Here is an 18165-nt window from a genome sequence, read left to right on the forward strand (position 1 = left end):
GAAGAAAGATGGTACAAAGAGCTTTGAAGTCAAAAGATAGTTATTGCATTTTCTTGAGTATCAAGGCTTGCTACTCGACCATCAAGACTGAGTGGAGAACATGGATATGAAATTTGAGGAGCAAGTTAAAGAAACGTAGGACTTGAAGACCAAGAAAGACGCGAAGGTCAAAACCTGGAGATCAGGATTCTTCATGGTCAAGGTAAGGTCATGGCTGAGAAAAAGAAGGAGGTAAGATAGTGGACAATAGGCTCCATGACAAGTCTATCCCTATGGTCTATAAATAGGAGAAACTCAAAAGAGTTAGGAGACTTCAATCAAAAACACTAGATCATCACATAAATTTATAAAATTCCCAGTTGCGTCTCCGCAACGCAACGGAAGAATATGGAGTGCAAGTACATGTGAGCGTTAGAAGTCAATTTTTAACTTGTTTTCTTTTGTTTATTTGATTCGTTTTCGTTTATTTTCTTTGCATTTTGTTATTATTTTACTTTGATCAATATTTACATTTTTATTGTTTCTTTATTTAATTACTTATTCCTTTGTTGATTTTTTTATAATTCTGCTACTAGTAATTTCGACATAAAATTGTTTTGACACCATAATTAAATAATTTTTTGATTGAACTCGTTCTTTTTCAGAAGGGTCATATCTGCTCTCCAATACTTGAGATCTTTATACAAGCTCGTTTTGATACTACTTGTCGAAGTCGACCAAAAAATGAGTAAAACAAAAATATTTTAACATTTTGTACTACAGACACTATATTATTAGTAATAAATATTATGTGTGCAACGTAGCCTTTTTCATTCTAAAATCGAAATGGTAATGACAACCTGACAAGAATTCCAGATACCTGCATGTATTTGCATGGAAATTTCGATCTATATACATGGTGTATATTTTATACTTATAAACACATGTCCACTACTATCTCAACAATAAAAGTAGCGGTGGGGGAAAAAAACACATGCATGCAAGAGCATAGAAATTTCGGTCTATATGGTGGCTATTTTAATTCTAAACTCAAATAATAAAGGGTAAGAAATATCTTTGGTACTCTTGAATAAATTTGGGGATATTAATTAAATATTAAGGGCTATTTTTTTCCAACAATAATCGACTGAATTTTTTCCCCTTAAATATCTTTCTTTTTTTTTTTTATGTATAATAGCAACCATAATCCTTTAATTATTTCTTTTGTTGTTATGTTAGTCACAATCGCTTAAAAGTGCGTTTGGTTTAGTTTGGATTTTTATTTTTTATTTTTATTTTTATTGTAAGTGTAAACAAAATATTAAATTAAAAAAAATCAAGATTTCATTGTTTTTACAATTTTTTTATACAAAATTTTTAAAACAAAAATATTAAAAATAAAAAGAATACAAACCTAACTCACCTTTAGCCATTGTCATTTGTCGTTCCACTATTTTCAGTATTTTATAATAAGTTTTAGAACATGTCCCATGCTTTATTTCAATTTAATTTTATTTTAGGTTTTACAAAATATTATATTAGTATTTGTGAAACACATGTCATAAAAAATTATTTGAAAATAAATACAAGATTTATCACTTTAATATTTAGTTTTAATTTATTTTAAATTTATATAAGCTGACAAAATTTAATTAGTTCTTCATTAAAGTAAAATCATCTTTCCAAAGTAAGATCGATCTTATTTCATCTATCAAGTTTAAGGCAAAAAAAAATTTAAAATAATTTCACTTCATGGACATATATTTGAAACTCCATAAATGCTCTCCTTGAGTTGCTCTTATGGACTTCAAAAGAAGGCGCACCCACTTTATGCCTTCATCAACCTTAGTGGAATTGTCAAAGATTTATTCAACATGCTCAACAACCAAAGAAAGACTTATGTTATATGAGTAGTAGTCATGAGAAGATGGAATGAAAAGAATATGCGACATGCATGGGACACTTGATCCCTTTACTTGAACTATATATATACATGTAGGAGAGTAAGCCAACACAAATAATACTCCAACAACCAGTAAAAAAAATTGGCAATCATTAACCACTATATATATGGAGGAGGAAGTTGTTGAAGTGATGAAGAAAAGTAGCAGAGCCTCTCCGGCCATGTCTTCTACTACTCATGTGCATTCTCCATCCATGGTGGATTCGGCACCCAAAACTCCTAAAAGCCCGTTTGCAACTCGTTTTATGAACACTCCCTTGGCCAGCCCCATGAAGAAGGCCTTTGAAAACATACACGGTTACTTGGAAGAAGTTGGGCGCTTCACTAAGCTTGACCGTCAAGATGCCTGGCTTCCTATCACCGAGTCGAGAAAGGGAAACGCATACTATGCTGCGTTTCACATTCTCAGCTCGGGAATTGGATTCCAGGCCCTTGTTCTTCCCTTGGCCTTCACTAATCTAGGATGGTGGGTTTTCATGTTACCTTATAAATTTCTGCTGTGGTTATTTATATTGTAAATACCGTTTAAAAAAAAAAGGAAAAAAGCTACATAGCCAATAAAACTCAACCTTTATTCAGTTAATGATTAAGACCCATTTAAATGAATGTAAGAAAAACATTTGTTGCATATTTCCGTGACATAATAGTACTGTGAACAACAATTTAAGACTGTGTCGTATATGTTGATGCAGGATTTGGGGAATCATATGTTTGTGTGGGGCTTTCATGTGGCAGCTCTACACGCTATGGTTACTAATTCAGCTCCACGAATCGGAGAGTGGGGTGCGCCATAGCAGGTACCTCAAGCTTGCAATGGCAGCATTTGGTAAGCACTAAGCACAGTTATATTAGCTTTTTAGCGCACTAAATGTTATGAGCAGTGCTAGGCCAGCCAAATTTGTGATATTTAGCTATCAATTAGCCATCATCAAAAAGTGCTAGCTCTAAATTTTCTCAAATTTTATTTAATTTAATATTTAGAGAAAATATTATTCTCCTCCTTTACGAGATGCTAAAATGACATTTCTCTCTTCTCTATTTATAAAATGTATATTTCTCTCCCTTATAATTTTTAAAAAACCTCATGTAATCCATTTTAAATTTTTTTGTGTTAACTAATGTTAACTTTATCTATTTTTTAAAAAAAATTATTTTTTACAAAAATACCCTTAAGCAAAAATTTTATTTTTTACAATTAATATATATTTACATTGAAAAATAATTTTACTAAGTTTTTTTATTTAATGTTAAAATAATATATATTGATATCGAAAAATTAATAGTAAAATATAAAAATAATTGTTAACAAAAATTTTGGTAAAATTATAATTTAATAATTAAAAAATTATTGAAGGATACCTTAGAAAAAAATAATTTAATTATTAATTTTTAAAAAAAATATTTTAGTAAAAATATAATTTAATCAATAAAAAAATAATTTATTAAAGAGTATTTTGGTAAGTAAAATGTAATGATAAAAAATAAAATTTTTGCTAAAAGATATTTTTATAAAAAATAATTTATTTTTTCTTGAATTAACACAAAAAATTTAAAACGGATTAAAGAGAAAATATTTTAAAAGTTATAAGGGAGGAGAATATACATTTTATAAATAGAGGGGATGAGAATATCATTTTAGTATCTCACAGGAGAGGAGAATGGTATTTTCTCTAATATTTATTCTCGAGTTGTAGTCTTGTAGATCTTTGTTAAGTACCTATATTATACTTGAAACTATAAACTTTTATTTTATTTTTTTATCAGTCATATATAGTTGAACCCTTTTTTTTTTTTTTTGAAGAAAAAAGAGTTTTGTTGTAATATTTAATTATCCGTACATCTATTTAAAACTCTGCAAGTAAGGGGTACTTTAGCATCCACCAAAGTTCATTATAAGAAGTATTATTTTGAATAAAATTTCAGGAGTAATAATGCAATGTTTAATGGCTTGTACTCAATCATATAAACTGTTCAGATTAAATGACACACATGATGTTATGAACGAAATTGCAGGAGAGAAGCTAGGAAAATTGCTGGCACTGTTCCCAATCATGTACCTATCGGGTGGGACGTGTGTGACCCTCATCATGATCGGAGGTGGCACCATGAAGATATTCTTTCAGATTGTGTGTGGAGAGGGATGCACCCTAAGCCCACTCAGCACCACAGAGTGGTATTTGGTGTTTACTTGCACAGCCATTTTGCTTGCTCAACTTCCCAACCTCAATTCAATTGCAGGGGTTTCACTTATTGGAGCCATCACTGCTGTGGCTTATTGTGCTCTCATATGGATTGTATCTATGGTCAAAGGCACCCTCCCTCATGTATCCTATGATCCACCAAAGGGTCCATCAAAGTTCACTAGCACTTTTTGTGTGTGCAATGCTCTTGGCATTATAGCATTTGCTTTCAGGGGTCACAATCTTGTGTTAGAAATACAGGTAATGTTTAAAAGAATATACCTTCTACGTTTGTTAAATATCAAGATCGCTACTGACATGTACATGTTTTCTTGTTAAGATAATAACTAAAATATTGTTATGTTAAATAGTTTAGTCAAATATGTCAAGCCATCTAATAATTCTCACTATCATCTTCACATTAAGACATTTTCATGCGATTCAGAGTACAATTAAGTGTCATTGTTGCAGGGGACAATGCCTTCGGATGCTCAACAACCTTCCCGTTTGGCCATGTGGAGAGGTTGCATGTTTGCCTATCTAATAATTGCCTTATGTTTGTTTCCCCTTGCCATCGGAGGTTATTGGGCTTATGGAAATTCAGTAAGTGCATCCTACTATCTCATTCAATAATAATAGCTCATGTTTCCAATGACTGGCTTAACAATAGACCAATAGCTAAAATAAATAAATAATGGCGTGATCTTTGAAATCAGATACCTCCCGACCAAGGGATGTTGAGTGCCTTGTACAAGTTCCACCAACATGATACATCAAAGTTGATCATCGCTTTGACAAGCATGCTGGTTGTCATCAACAGCCTCAGTTCCTTCCAAATCTATGCAATGCCAGTGTTTGACAATTTGGAATCAAGGTACACAATCAAAAAGAACAGGCCTTGCCCCAGGTGGCTAAGAGTGGCCTTGAGGGGATTCTTTGGATGCCTCGCCTTTTTCATCGCCGTAGCTTTACCCTTTCTGCGAAGTTTGGCAGGTCTTATCGGAGGCATTGCCCTGCCTATAACTCTAGCTTACCCCTGTTTCATGTGGGTAGAGATTAAGAAACCAAAGATTTATAGCATAAATTGGTGTCTAAATTGGACGCTAGGAATACTTGGTATGGTTCTTAGTTTAATGGTTGTCACAGGAGCCATTTGGAGCATAGTGGCTCAGGGAATAAAATTCCACTTCTTCAATCCACAGTAAGAACATGAAATGTACCACCTCCCAGGATGCATGGCCAAGCATGCAGAGCTAACATTTGGGATGTTCCCAATGGCCGTTACAGATAAATTTCGAGAATCATTATACAATCATGGGAAAACTTCATTCTAGATGTTGGAAGTAGAATAAACTTAATATTTGGCATCGCCCTACAAATATTACATTTCGAAATCACAATCTGAGACAGGTCATGAAACAGACAAGGATAATTTCACTTCTATTCTTCATATATGGCCAACAAACCAGAAATCAACCTAGCAAAGCTCCAACCTAGTTACCTTACTGAAAAATAATACACCTCTAAAACTCAACTGTCTAGCACACATGTTGTCATTACACAAGAAATCATCTGATGGTATTTTAACTTCCAAATGTAAGACTTACAAGGGGTCAAAAGCTCAATAGTAACTTGCATTAGTAGCACTTTGTATACAGAAACGTGAAAAGAAAAATGAAATGCAAATATATAGATACTTGATGATACCCTAGCACTACTAAGTTACACCATCTCCCATAGTGATCTACATCAGCAAGTTGGATAAGCACATGTTGACACAAGATCGTCAATTATGTACTTGTTTGACTTGCTATAGGTTGAATCAGGAGTTACACAAATCCAATTATGAATATGAAGCTGAATCAATGGAAATGGTCAAGAATGGCCATGATCCCTACTCCAGGAAAAGGAGAGAAGGGACAAAAGGAAACATGCCAAAGATCAAGACTTGACACCATTTTACATTGACAACGGGAGAAGCATTCTTCGTTTCTTTTTCCTTGCTAGTCTTACTTGCTTTGTAATTTTCATGCATAAAAGCAACAACACCGTGATACAAACTAATATAAAAGCAAGCCGGATGTGCTTAAAGTACAACGAGACTACTGAGAAAACCAGGAAAGCTAAAATAACAAGTTCCCATATTACAAAGACCACGACATCCACCCTGTGTCACAATAAAGAAGAAACGAAAGGCATCATTATCATCATATAATGCTATGTGGGAAAAAGAATTGCATTGGTAAACAAACAGCAATTATCCGGCTAAAAATCTCTAAAAACGCAGATATTATATGTTTTCACTTTTCAACCCACATCCTCCACACTACAACGTTTCTTAAGTGCAAAAGGTAAAACATGATTGTAGGTTTACAATTTGCAAATTGCAATAGGCTGAACAATCATAATAAGCATTTTCGTTAGATAACTCAAGCCTGCAGCTTCCTAAAAAACTGGGCAAAACTAATCTTAACTCTAGAGTCTCCTTTAGAGAACCCATATATAATCTTTCCATATAAAGTTCACCAAAAAAAGGCAGTCCAATGCACAAGCATCCCGCATTAACACATGGTCTGGGAAGAACCGCACCCAAAGGATATATAATAGACAACCTATCCTAATAATTACATCCGTAGCAACCTACCTGGAGACAACTCAAGCGTTGCTCCAAGACTCCCCTTCATAAAGTTTACTAATCCGTACCATATTTTAGAGAAAGCCCATTTTTCAATAGCAGGCACAACCAAAACGATCCCCAAATCAAGATGTTAAATTGAACAGAAGATGGGCACGTGCCCTGTGAACAATTTGAATAAAGATTCAAATAAAAAGCCCAACTGAATTTCCCTGCATCTGCCTAATGATTTATTTTGTTATAACTTAATAATAAATTCTCCCTATCCAAATCATATTAGGAACAGTCTCCGGCGTAATCGCAACCAATTTTTTTAATTTAAAAAACATGAAGTAAGGGAAAAGCAGCAAAACGCATTGTAGCTAAAGAGGAAATCAGAAGATATTCAAGTAAGCGGTTGAAATAAGAAAATGACAATTGGTGTTTTGATTGCGAGTTACACCATATGTGCAATTATTGCGAGGCACAAACAACAAACAGGGAAAAAGAAAGGAGATTTGATTATAAAAGGCAAAATATTCATAATTTACAAATATATTTATTTTGAAAATTTAGAAAAGAAAAAAAAAATGTTGGGTGTTGGCATACCTGGAAGAGGCGAGATTAGAAGAAGTGGAAGAGAAGAACGAGACAGAGGCCCAGTCATGCTTGGATCGAATCTGATACTCCCTTAGCTGCTCCGCCAGATTCGATCGTGTAATCATGGTACCTTCTCTCCTTCTCTCTTTCTCCTCTCTCAAAGCTCTGATTCTCTCTCTCTCTCTCTCTCTCAAACGAGAACGATGACTATGGCGACCTCCCCTTCTTTTGGTCTCCTTTTTCTCTGCAGAGCCAAAAAACTGATGGAGTTTGATTTCATTTGAGTTTAGTCGAGGGCGAACCAACCAGGCAACCACCAAGCAATCTATTTTTATTTTTTTTATACTTCTCTCTCAAACGGGCCTTAGGCCCAATTATAACATATATTAGCCCAAAGAGATACCCAACCAAAAGGCCCAATGAGTTTGCATATTGGTATCCTCCGTGTAAGGAAGTGGCAGAGTGTAGTAGAGTGAGTTTACCAAAAAATAAAAAACAAAAACTTGTGTCGTAGAGTGAGCTGGTTGTAGATGGCTTCCTCAGGCGGCGGCGACGGCGTGAGGCCAACAAAGAGGCCGTTAGGGTTTATGAAGCACGCGATGGCAAGAAAGGACAGCTTCATTCAGTGGTTTGCGATGACTGGGATTCTGCTTCTGAGCATGAGGTCTTTGGGTCAGAAATACCGAATCCATAGCCTTCAGGAGGAAAACTATACTCTTCAGGAGGAGCACGATTTACTCGCAGAGCGCATCAACAACATCAAGCGTGATCTCCTTCATGAAGCTTCTGAAGACTCCACTGGCGCCTTTGCTTCTCGCCTTCGTCTTCTCTTCTCCGATCACCACTGATCGCTCTTAGGTTTTCTTCTTTCTTTCCCTTTTAATTCCTTTTAGTCTCGTCATTCTTATGAACTATCTGTTACTACCTCTTATTAGCGATAATGAATGGATTGTGTTGTGCTATTGGTTCATGTGTAATTTCAATTAAGAATGAACGGAATTGCACTGTTGAAAGCGCTTCCCAATCTTGCTGTAGAGGTGTTTGTCACTTTGTCTTTAGCTGAGTATTTGTATCTTTGTGAATTGGACTGAAGTATGATTTCGACTAAATTATGACTAGAGACCTGAGCGGAAATTTTTGTTCACGTCTAGCGATTTACTATTGCTTTAGAAATCAGAACCTTATTATTGTAAACTAACTTCTATAGGGTATTCTCCCAAGATCAGCATCTGCTTCATGGTTTGAGTTGAATGATAATGGTGGTGGTAAGGGCTAGCAAAGGTTGATCAACATCATGGTGCAGAGAATTAGAACGCATACCATAAGTTGATTTGTTGATTATGAACCTTTCTGGGGACTTTTGAAATTTCATACGGGATGGAGCTATCTATGTGTAATCGGTACTAAGGCTTACAACTGGGCAATTAGGACTATGATGATGATGATTTTTGCAATTTATGTCCAAAGTTGGATGTTGGACGTTGAATTTGGACATCTATTTGGAAAATAGGAAGAGATAGAATACTGAAACAGACAACATTCTCTTTTGAGTCTAATTGTTAAAATAATGCAAGAAAAAAATAATGATAAATAAATTTTTGTAGAAACAGTAAAATGAAGACAATAACCAATCTTAGATCCCACCATTTCGAGTCTAATGTAGGGAGAAAAAATAGACCCATATAATGCATCACCCGACACTCATAATGATAAAAGGGATGCCCGGAAGTTATAATGAAAAATATTTACTTATAGCGACGAAACACTAGCAAGTTGCACCCTGCCGCTGTAGTTTGATAAGCAATTTATTTCGAATAAAATAATTCTTTTTCATCTATATTTTCTGTCTCTGTCATCTATTATTTTTCTTAATCTGGATTTTAATTTTAATTTTGATCTATATCTTATTTTACCTTCTAGCCCGCAATGTTACTTTAGCATTCTATGATATGAACGGTGTTTGTGGTTTGTTTGATTTTGTTCAGTTGTAGCTTGCTCCGTAAAATGTAAACCACAATTGTAGGAACTTTATTTGGCATACCTTAAAAGTTTGCATCCACTCCTCACCCACATCTGTGAACAATTGACTTTGAGTGATAATGGAAACATTTAGTGGATCTGACTTTTGAGTGTAAAATGAAAAATCACAAAGTAGTTGAATGTGTGATATTGTGTTAACTATGAGCGCGATTGCTGGCCTGTGAATTTCTCTCGTGAAGCTATAGGAAACCTGCATTACCATATAGTTGGAATATGGAAAGGTATATTTTGTTAAAGAACAAATGGACGACGGACATGTTCTGACTTATGTTGGTGGAGAATTAGATTGAAAGCGAGTATCAAGAATGCGCCAACCAATGCATCTTAAAAATTGAAAAGTGAGTGGGAGATGCTGCTATGGCCATCGTTATTACTATAAGATAAATTGTTGGGTCTAGCAACTTTTTGTATTTTTGGCCATCATTTGGCCAACACAAACTAAATTGTTATTTTACTAATTCATGTGTGCAAATTTAACGTAGGTGCAAATTGTTTTGATTTATGGGTATAAAATATATTGATTTATGTGTGTAAAATTTTAATAAATATAAGTATAAATTATATATTTTTTGTGTGTAAAATATCTGTAAATATAGATACAAATTATTGTTGGTTAAGTGTTGGCAAAAAATGATAATATTTGCTAGTCATGTATCATTGCTTTTACTCTAAAACCCTATTATAGTCTATGGTTTACCCGTTTATATATTGGCCAAAAATGATAATATTGCTCTTACTCTTCGGTATGATCCTGTGGTAGATTTAACTCCTGAAACATGAGTAAATGGCCAATGACGCATATTAGTTAGTTATTTAGTTGACAGCAGCGATGTTTGATTAAATAACATTTAAAGATCATCATTTAGGCTATCTAGATTGGTCTATCTCTTACCCCCACTCTATTTTCAGATAAAAACAAAGCTCTTTTAATAAAGTTAAAAGACATAAATCTCTAGTCTGTATAATAAATTTGAGTAAATTTATGTAGTTGCAATATGAGGAGATTAATGATGTCTGAGTGCGCCTTGTAGCATGTCTTTTTTTCATGTCCAAAAGCTGTAGTTGTGTAACTAAATTAGTTAAAGCTAAATTAATTTTCAAAATAATAATTGGACATTGTTTCATTTATAGATTCTTTTTTGCAATAAAGTGATAATTTACCTTGCAAAAGGAGGATTCTCATTGTCAATACAACGAATTGATAATAATCATTGTGGGATTTGGTTAGCACTAATCTCTGCACATTTATATGATCGGTTTCCGACATGAAAAAACCAGCAGCGTGTGAATCACATTTTAACTTTTTTTTTTTTAATAACTGCTAAGATCACGTGAACCTTTACTAGCTGGGACACTTGTTTTATTTTACCATAGCACGACTGACTCCAAAAAGCAACACCTTTAGAGTTCGTTTGGATGCAAAATAGAAATTGGGAGGAAAGAAAATGGGAGGAAAGAAAATGAAAGGAAAAGTTGATTTTTTATATGTTGTTTGGATGGAGAGAAAATGAATGGAAAGAAAGTAGGAGAAATTTTTTTTTTGTTTGGATGAAAAAAAAATAAAGAGAAAAAATATTATAACTAAGTAAAATTACATTAATACCCTTCTCTATATATATAAATTATAATATACTAATATATGTAAATTGTTTTTCTAATAAAGGATAAATATGTAATTGTATATTTTTTATTCTTTTTTTTTATTCTTTTTTTATTCTTTTTTTCCCGTTGTTTTCTTTTTCTCCAAATTCCCTTGAAACAAACACTGCGTTAACTATTGAAAAATTTCTGATTTCTGATGCCGTATGACAGTTGTTTGTAATTTTAGGCTCACACGACCCAGACAATGGATTGGCTCAAATTTTAACATTTTAATTTAGGTGCATTCCTACTAAACATAAATATTACCAATTTTATTTAAAATGTACTTGTTCACTTTTAGGAATAGAGTAAGAAATCTAATGCAGGAAAATTATTGTTTCTATTCTTTCTCTTATGGGGCCCTGAGTAGTCCATGACTCTTGAATCAACCTTGTCGGCTCTGTCTGAACTCTGGATGATAGTAACCCATCTTAGGAGGAAAAATGCTAACTAACCACTTGCGAGGTTAATGGAATGAGCAAGGAGATGTCACAAATCACGTAGTGGGGGCATTTGGTCTTTATTTGTGTGAGAATACATGCTATCTAGTTATTTAAAATTCACATTTTAAACATATAGTATATTTTATACTTATTCAAACTCATTAACACACCAAATTGATCGTATAAGTTCAAACAAAGATTTCCCTTTCAAGGTGTCTTCACCATATTAGACAACGTAAGCATTAAATGATGCATAAGATGATAAGAATATCTTATATCCTTAACTACTTGACCAACCTCTTCCGTTGGAACTTTTGGAAGTATCGCTTGCTAAATTTTTATGGCTACGCATTCATATTATGCTCGTATTAGTTAAATACCACTTGAAACAGCATGGCAGCCCATTATTAGATATCTATGTTTCTGTCTATAGCTATAAGTAACAATTATGTTGGATTTGGATGACAATAAGATGCATAGACCGAGTCCGAGACTGAGATGAGGGAGGGAAACAAAAGTCCAGTTTAGAAGTTTAGGCTTGAATATACGGGCGCAATTAAAGTTAACGAAGTGAAATGGAGTCCAATTGATTCTTAAATCAAACAACCATATGTGATTATTTTCCTTAAAAATGTGTAATTCAAAAAGCATACAGTGATCACATACGTTATTTAATTCAAAATTGACGAATCAAATTGTTTTTCTGCACTTCCATGAAGGGCGGCAATTAGAATCGGTAAGTGCGCAGTGTGTGATTCATCCAAGCCGCTGTACTGAATTCTGAATATGAACCGACTTTAGAATAATTCAAGAAGCAAAGCAACAAAGAGGGCCCTCTGCTCCTCCTCCTCACATGTGAGGGTCCTGGAAGCTGTAAACAACAAAACAAGGTACTTCACTCCTCCCCACCCACATCCACATTAGTAAGCGCAACAAAAACTAACCCATGTGGGAGACAACAGTACTAATCCTGATCCTATTTACTTAATTAACCTCCCTCTCAGTCTCAGGACCCCACGACCGACACTTATTTTCCATTCCTATTTTATTTTCGGTTCTAAGTCCCCCTAGATTTTCCCTCCTTTTTTTATTTTAACATTTTAAAGTTAAACACGGCTACTATGGTAGCATTACACATGCTAACATCACTCCTTCCCTCTGTACCGCACTAATGTGTCCCCATTCCTAATCATTTTATGACATCTCCCCTCTCTCACTCACTCACTCTCTCACTCTCCTCCCTTTTAAAGTCTCTCCCTCTCGGTCTCTCCTTTACTAACCACAACAAATAGAGTAAGTACAAAGTAGCATGAGAGAGAGAGAGAGAGTAAATAGAGGGAAAGAGAAAATGCCGCTCAAGTTAGGAGGAGGAGCTGCTGCTTTTGGCGCCTTCTTAGTCCTATGTGTTGGTTTTTCTCTCTTTGCAGTTACCTTGGCTGAAGACCCGTACAGGTTCTTCAACTGGAACGTCACTTATGGCGATATTTACCCCCTTGGAGTTCGCCAAAGGGTACGTACTTGTCAACATTTTTGTTCTCTTAATTACGTTACATCAATTACATTATGGATCTGATTCAATGTGATTAATTCATGAGATCAACACGTGAACAGGGAATACTTATCAATGGGCAATTTCCCGGTCCAGACATTCATTCAGTTACCAATGACAATCTCATCATCAATGTCTTCAACAGCTTGGATGAGCCTTTTCTCCTTTCCTGGTACATTTCCATTTCTCTCTGTTGAAGCATTTGCCACTTTCCGCACCACCTTCCGATCTGCTCCTTCTTTTTCTTTTTTTCCGGGATCACAATACATAAAATCAAGCATAATGACGAAAGTGAAAAGGAACTACAAGCATGTGATTAGAGTGCTTTGTTAAAACAATTAATTAATTAATTCAGCTTTGTGTTGTGATCCTCTGGCCACTAATAAGGAGTATGTCTTTATTCTCTTGTCGCTTGCACAATTCTTAGTACACTTCTCTAACACTATGAGAAGCCACCGCATTTCACACGGTGCTGGACCATTTGTTTGGACACGGATCTAGATCTGGCTCATTCACTATTGGTATTATATTATAATATTATAATAATATTCTGAAAGAGAAAGAAAAAGAAAAAAGCAAGATTTATTTAGCTATTACTTCTGGAAAGAGCAAACTAAAGTTACATGGATGATTATTGATATTAGGTGGCGCATCATCTACGACATAGACATAGACATGGAAGCCTGTTGTTATCAGCAAGCTCAAAGCTAAGTCATAATTTGGGGTAATAAGAAAGCGACCAACGTTAGTAGTAATAAAAGGAAGAATTAAGAAAGGGAAAGTTTCTAGAATTAATGTTTGAATTTCTGTTATGCAAAAGTAAGGTGAACAATAATTAAATATTATTAGGGTCCATTTCATTTCATTTCTCTTTCTCGCTTTACTGTCTTCAAGCAAGTATGGCCTATCAACTAATAAGAGTAGATCAATGTCATATAACATAAATCACATGCTTAATTTTTTTTTTTTTTCAAGATAAAAGAATGAGAAATGATGGCTGTATCACTTTTTATGTACACATTTCTTTTACGGCATAATTTTTTTTTCTCACTTCTAATACCAAAAGTGAATTAGTGAAAGGTGTACAGAGAGAAAAGTGATGTATATAACATTATTCTAAGAATATAATCAAGATGGAAGAAGGAAAAAAAAATAATTGAATGAGTTGCATGAGAATTTCATTCCAGATTTGTATGAATTGAAAATACAGGAATGGGATCCAGCAGAGAAGGAACTCATTTGAAGATGGAGTGTTAGGAACAACATGCCCAATCCCACCAGGGAGGAACTTCACATACATTCTACAAGTGAAGGATCAGATTGGAAGCTTCTATTACTTCCCATCTCTTAATTTTCATAAAGCAGCTGGTGGTTTTGGAGGAATTAGGATCCTAAGCAGGCCTAGAATTCCAGTTCCATTCCCTGATCCAGCTGGTGATTACACTGTTCTCATTGGAGATTGGTACAAATCCAACCACACTGTAAGTGTTACACTAACACTACCTGTTAATACTTCATTTCATTTTCCATCCAAGTTTAATTGAATATAGTACAATAGTATTACAGTGGGATGAATAACAAACATTTGACTTTTCTTGTGGGGCTTTCGTGGTTGGCAAGTGATTGATGATTGATGATTGATATCTCCAACTAATTTCGCTCACAGATAGTAGCGCAAAAGCAAGAAATAAATGACACCATCGCCCCACCCTAAAATAAAAGACACACTAGCTCACTCTTTTCCTTTATCTGATGTGGCCTAATCGCCACCTCGCGTATTTTTAGGTGAATAGAAGTATAGAACATTCAATTCAATATTCCAAAAAAAAAGAAGAAAGAAAACGTTACTATGTCATCACTCATCAGGGTTTACAAGTGGGCATTGCAGCTAGTACCAGCTGACTCAGCATCATAAAGAGAGACAAGGGAGTAAGAAAAGAGTATAATGAAGAAGAAAAATTGCAATTTACTACTCCTACTTTAAAAGAATGCTGCTACAAGTCTGCTATCTCCTGTAATGTTAAACTGACTAGGTAGAATCTTTAGTTTTGTTTGTATTAGTAAGTCAAGAGTGTTGAATTGCGACAACCGCCAATAGGTCCAATGAGATGGGTTTGGATCCTTGTAGTCATTAATTGCATTTGTGACTTTTAAATGCATATTGATCCTCGTGCCAAAGAGATAACCTTCATTGAGGAATGAGGATCAACCCCACCTATCCAATTACTCGCATCTTCTCAGCCACGGGGTGATCTCGCTTTTGCGGCGGTGTCCACGTTTCGTGCAAATTATTATCATAATCATAATAATAATACTACAATAATGAAGACATTATTTCTTCAATGTTAGATCAAATTTTTCTAGTAAATGCATACTAATATTTCTAGATCAACAGATACCGGTCTTCCACCAATTCAATACTTGAATAGTAGTACTACATATGATACTTCTTTTAAAACAAATAAATGATGCAATTAGATCTTTTTGTCCTTTTGAAGGGAGCACTTAAATAGTTAAAACTTTTGCTATTACTATATAATGACATTGAGATTTAACTTTAATAATCCTATTTGTCAGTGAATTTTAACAAAATCATTTCCTCTAATGTATTATGCAGACGTTGAAAGCTCATCTTGATAGAGGTAAGAAGTTGCCTTTGCCTGATGGCATTCTCATCAATGGTCGTGGGCCTAATGGAGCATATCTCAACGTCGAACAAGGTATGCACTTGTTCTAATAATAATAATATTGCATAGATAGAAATGAGGAGTAATTTTGATGAGGTCGATCAATTTGAATGGTCTTGTACAAACAGGAAAGACTTACAGGCTTAGAATATCAAACGTGGGGTTGCAACATTCGCTTAACTTTCGCATACAGAACCACAAATTGAAGCTGGTAGAAGTGGAAGGAACACACAGCCTACAAACCACATACTCCTCCCTTGACGTTCATGTGGGACAATCTTATTCGGTTCTAGTTACTGCAGACCAACCAGCACATGACTATTACATTGTTGTTTCCACTCGATTCAACTACAAGATCCTCACCACCACTGGAGTTCTTCACTATAGCAATTCTGGGGGCCAAGTTTCCGGTCCAATCCCTGGTGGACCTACCATCCAAATTGATTGGTCTTTGAACCAGGCCCGCTCCATAAGGTATTACAGAAGTGTTCGAATGACAATAAAAATCAATTCCTTAATTATATTTATTTTATTTTATTTTATATTTTTTAATTAGTGTCGGAATAATCGAGTAAAAATTTAGATGTGTAATTATAAATATTACGTATAAATATTAAGTTCACTTTGGGTTATTTGTTTCCCTAGCATAACTTAAGGTATTACTATTCATTCTTCCATAATCTTATTCTATTAGTTTATCATTCTCTAAATTCTAGTAGATATTGCTGATTGCTCACCTTGTAATAAATGCATATGATGAACTGAATCTCAGGACTAACCTTACGGCAAGTGGACCAAGGCCGAACCCTCAAGGATCATACCATTACGGTTTGATAAACACAACCAAGACCATAATTCTGGCAAGTTCAGCTGGTCAAGTGAACCGCAAGCAGAGATATGCAATCAACAGCGTGTCCTATGTTGCCCCAGACACTCCTCTTAAACTCGCCGACTACTTCAAGATCTCGGGTGTTTTCCGTGCTGGAAGCATCTCTGACAGACCCTATGGTGGTGGCATATACCTTGATACCTCTGTATTGCAAGCTGATTATAGATCCTTCGTTGAGATTGTCTTCCAAAACAACGAGAATATTGTTCAGAGCTATCATCTTGATGGCTACTCTTTCTTTGTAGTTGGGTGAGTCATCACATTCACATATGTCTATACATATATGTTTTTCTTTAGTCTTCTTATATTGGTCAATAATTTGTTGGCCTGAAGTTATTTCAACTATAAAATGTAGTATGGATGGAGGACAGTGGACAACTGCTAGCAGGAACAGTTACAATCTTAGGGATGCAATTGCACGTTGCACAACACAGGTGAGCCAATAATTTTAACAATTGTTAATGTTAAATTCAGAAACATTCAAGTGGTGGTTATGATTTATGAATGTTTATGCAACATGAATTAAATATACTCTAATGCAGTGTTATATTCATATTTGATTGTGAGCAGGTATATCCTTATTCATGGACGGCTATATATGTTGCACTTGACAATGTGGGAATGTGGAACTTGAGGTCTGAGTTTTGGGCACGACAATATCTTGGTCAACAGTTTTACTTGCGGGTTTACACAGATTCAAACTCAATTAGGGACGAATTTCCAGTTCCAAAGAATGCACTTCTTTGTGGTAAGGCAAGTGGAAGACACACACGTCCCCTTTGAGCTAGAAAGGATTATTTGATGGATCCATCCAGGTGTCCAAGGCATTCTAGCTTTAGAATATAAAGAGTAGCTAAATTATGTGCTGCTAATTTTATTGTTTGAGTGCTTTCACTTTTTTATGATATGCTCTGCTGGAATGTTTGAACATGTGTAATTTTATCTTTGTATGACCCCAGCTCGAGGTCACATTCTTTCCCAGGAAAAAGAAAGAGACAGAGAAAGAGAGAGAGAGAAGAGAGAGAGAGAAGCAATATATTTTATATTTTTATTCCCTTTGTATTATCTCGATTTTTACTAGCATTAAAAAGTAAGGTTATGCAGATTGCAGCAAGTTACCATTTGCATTTTGACATTGATTGTGTATGATTCAACTATTCAAGTCATTTTTCTGGATTTTAGAAGAGAAACCAGATTTGCTATAAAATATCCAGATTAAGATTGTCCGAAGAAAAGACGAACTCTCAAATCTTGTGTTCAGAAGTTGTATTAAAAAGATCTTTCGAATTTAAACATCAATATTAAGATTTTTAGGCAATCTTTTCAAATAAAAGGTTGACTATCCTTTATGTCATATTTAATGGTTCTTGGAGGTAAAATTAACCATCTTCTTAACTTGAGTTTTGAATATCAAATAAATCAACTATGATATAATTATATTTGTAAATTACAAGAGATTTTAAAGAACCATCAATTTGTAATTTTTCCCCCCTTTTTTTCAAAAGTAAAATCAAAAGGCAAAACAGGGAACAAGAGAATTAGGCATTTTATCGATGGTTGCAATATATTCCATGTTCTAT

The 18165-nt window shown here is 34.6% G+C and overlaps 4 protein-coding genes across 4 annotated transcripts; 3 read left to right on the forward strand and 1 right to left on the reverse strand.

Annotated features, from left to right (window-relative positions):
* The first annotated feature begins 1794 nt into the window (after positions 1 to 1794).
* LOC112764228 (lysine histidine transporter-like 8) lies at positions 1795 to 6121 on the forward strand. The gene is made up of 5 exons (XM_025809779.3): positions 1795 to 2408; positions 2635 to 2768; positions 3956 to 4383; positions 4594 to 4725; positions 4839 to 6121. Exons 1-5 carry the CDS (start codon positions 2050 to 2052, stop codon positions 5325 to 5327), a joined length of 1542 nt encoding a protein of 513 aa, XP_025665564.1. The 5' UTR covers positions 1795 to 2049; the 3' UTR covers positions 5328 to 6121.
* On the reverse strand, positions 5679 to 7670 carry LOC112764230 (uncharacterized). The gene is made up of 2 exons (XM_025809780.3): positions 7346 to 7670; positions 5679 to 6289 (listed from the first exon to the last, which is right to left on the reverse strand). Exons 1-2 carry the CDS (start codon positions 7459 to 7461, stop codon positions 6082 to 6084), a joined length of 324 nt encoding a protein of 107 aa, XP_025665565.1. The 5' UTR covers positions 7462 to 7670; the 3' UTR covers positions 5679 to 6081.
* On the forward strand, positions 7617 to 8822 carry LOC112764231 (uncharacterized). Its single transcript, XM_025809781.3, has 2 exons — positions 7617 to 8194; positions 8544 to 8822. Exon 1 carries the CDS (start codon positions 7867 to 7869, stop codon positions 8182 to 8184), a length of 318 nt encoding a protein of 105 aa, XP_025665566.1. The 5' UTR covers positions 7617 to 7866; the 3' UTR covers positions 8185 to 8194; positions 8544 to 8822.
* Positions 8823 to 11715: 2893 nt separating this feature from the next.
* Positions 11716 to 17699, forward strand: LOC112767447 (L-ascorbate oxidase homolog). Its single transcript, XM_025813306.3, has 8 exons — positions 11716 to 12970; positions 13072 to 13181; positions 14220 to 14490; positions 15627 to 15729; positions 15825 to 16170; positions 16469 to 16834; positions 16941 to 17019; positions 17156 to 17699. The coding sequence occupies exons 1-8, from the start codon at positions 12770 to 12772 to the stop codon at positions 17366 to 17368; spliced, it is 1689 nt and encodes a 562-aa protein (XP_025669091.1). The 5' UTR covers positions 11716 to 12769; the 3' UTR covers positions 17369 to 17699.
* Positions 17700 to 18165: the final 466 nt, after the last annotated feature.

Source organism: Arachis hypogaea, chromosome 17, assembly GCF_003086295.3.
Source record: "Arachis hypogaea cultivar Tifrunner chromosome 17, arahy.Tifrunner.gnm2.J5K5, whole genome shotgun sequence".
Lineage (NCBI taxonomy): Eukaryota > Viridiplantae > Streptophyta > Magnoliopsida > Fabales > Fabaceae > Arachis > Arachis hypogaea.

Excerpts from the sequence above, each read along its gene's own strand:
- LOC112764228 (XM_025809779.3), top strand. The coding sequence starts at position 2,050 with ATGGAGGAGGAAGTTGTTGAAGTGATGAAGAAAAGTAGCAGAGCCTCT. Across the intron at positions 2,409-2,634 it reads GCCTTCACTAATCTAGGATG|GATTTGGGGAATCATATGTT; the intron begins GTGGGTTTTCAT and ends ATGTTGATGCAG. Across the intron at positions 4,726-4,838 it reads ATTGGGCTTATGGAAATTCA|ATACCTCCCGACCAAGGGAT; the intron begins GTAAGTGCATCC and ends CTTTGAAATCAG.
- LOC112764231 (XM_025809781.3), top strand. The coding sequence starts at position 7,867 with ATGGCTTCCTCAGGCGGCGGCGACGGCGTGAGGCCAACAAAGAGGCCG.
- LOC112767447 (XM_025813306.3), top strand. The coding sequence starts at position 12,770 with ATGAGAGAGAGAGAGAGAGTAAATAGAGGGAAAGAGAAAATGCCGCTC. Across the intron at positions 12,971-13,071 it reads CCCTTGGAGTTCGCCAAAGG|GGAATACTTATCAATGGGCA; the intron begins GTACGTACTTGT and ends ACACGTGAACAG. Across the intron at positions 16,835-16,940 it reads TACTCTTTCTTTGTAGTTGG|TATGGATGGAGGACAGTGGA; the intron begins GTGAGTCATCAC and ends TATAAAATGTAG.
- LOC112764230 (XM_025809780.3), bottom strand. The coding sequence starts at position 7,461 with ATGATTACACGATCGAATCTGGCGGAGCAGCTAAGGGAGTATCAGATT. Across the intron at positions 6,290-7,345 it reads TCTAATCTCGCCTCTTCCAG|GGTGGATGTCGTGGTCTTTG; the intron begins GTATGCCAACAC and ends ATTGTGACACAG.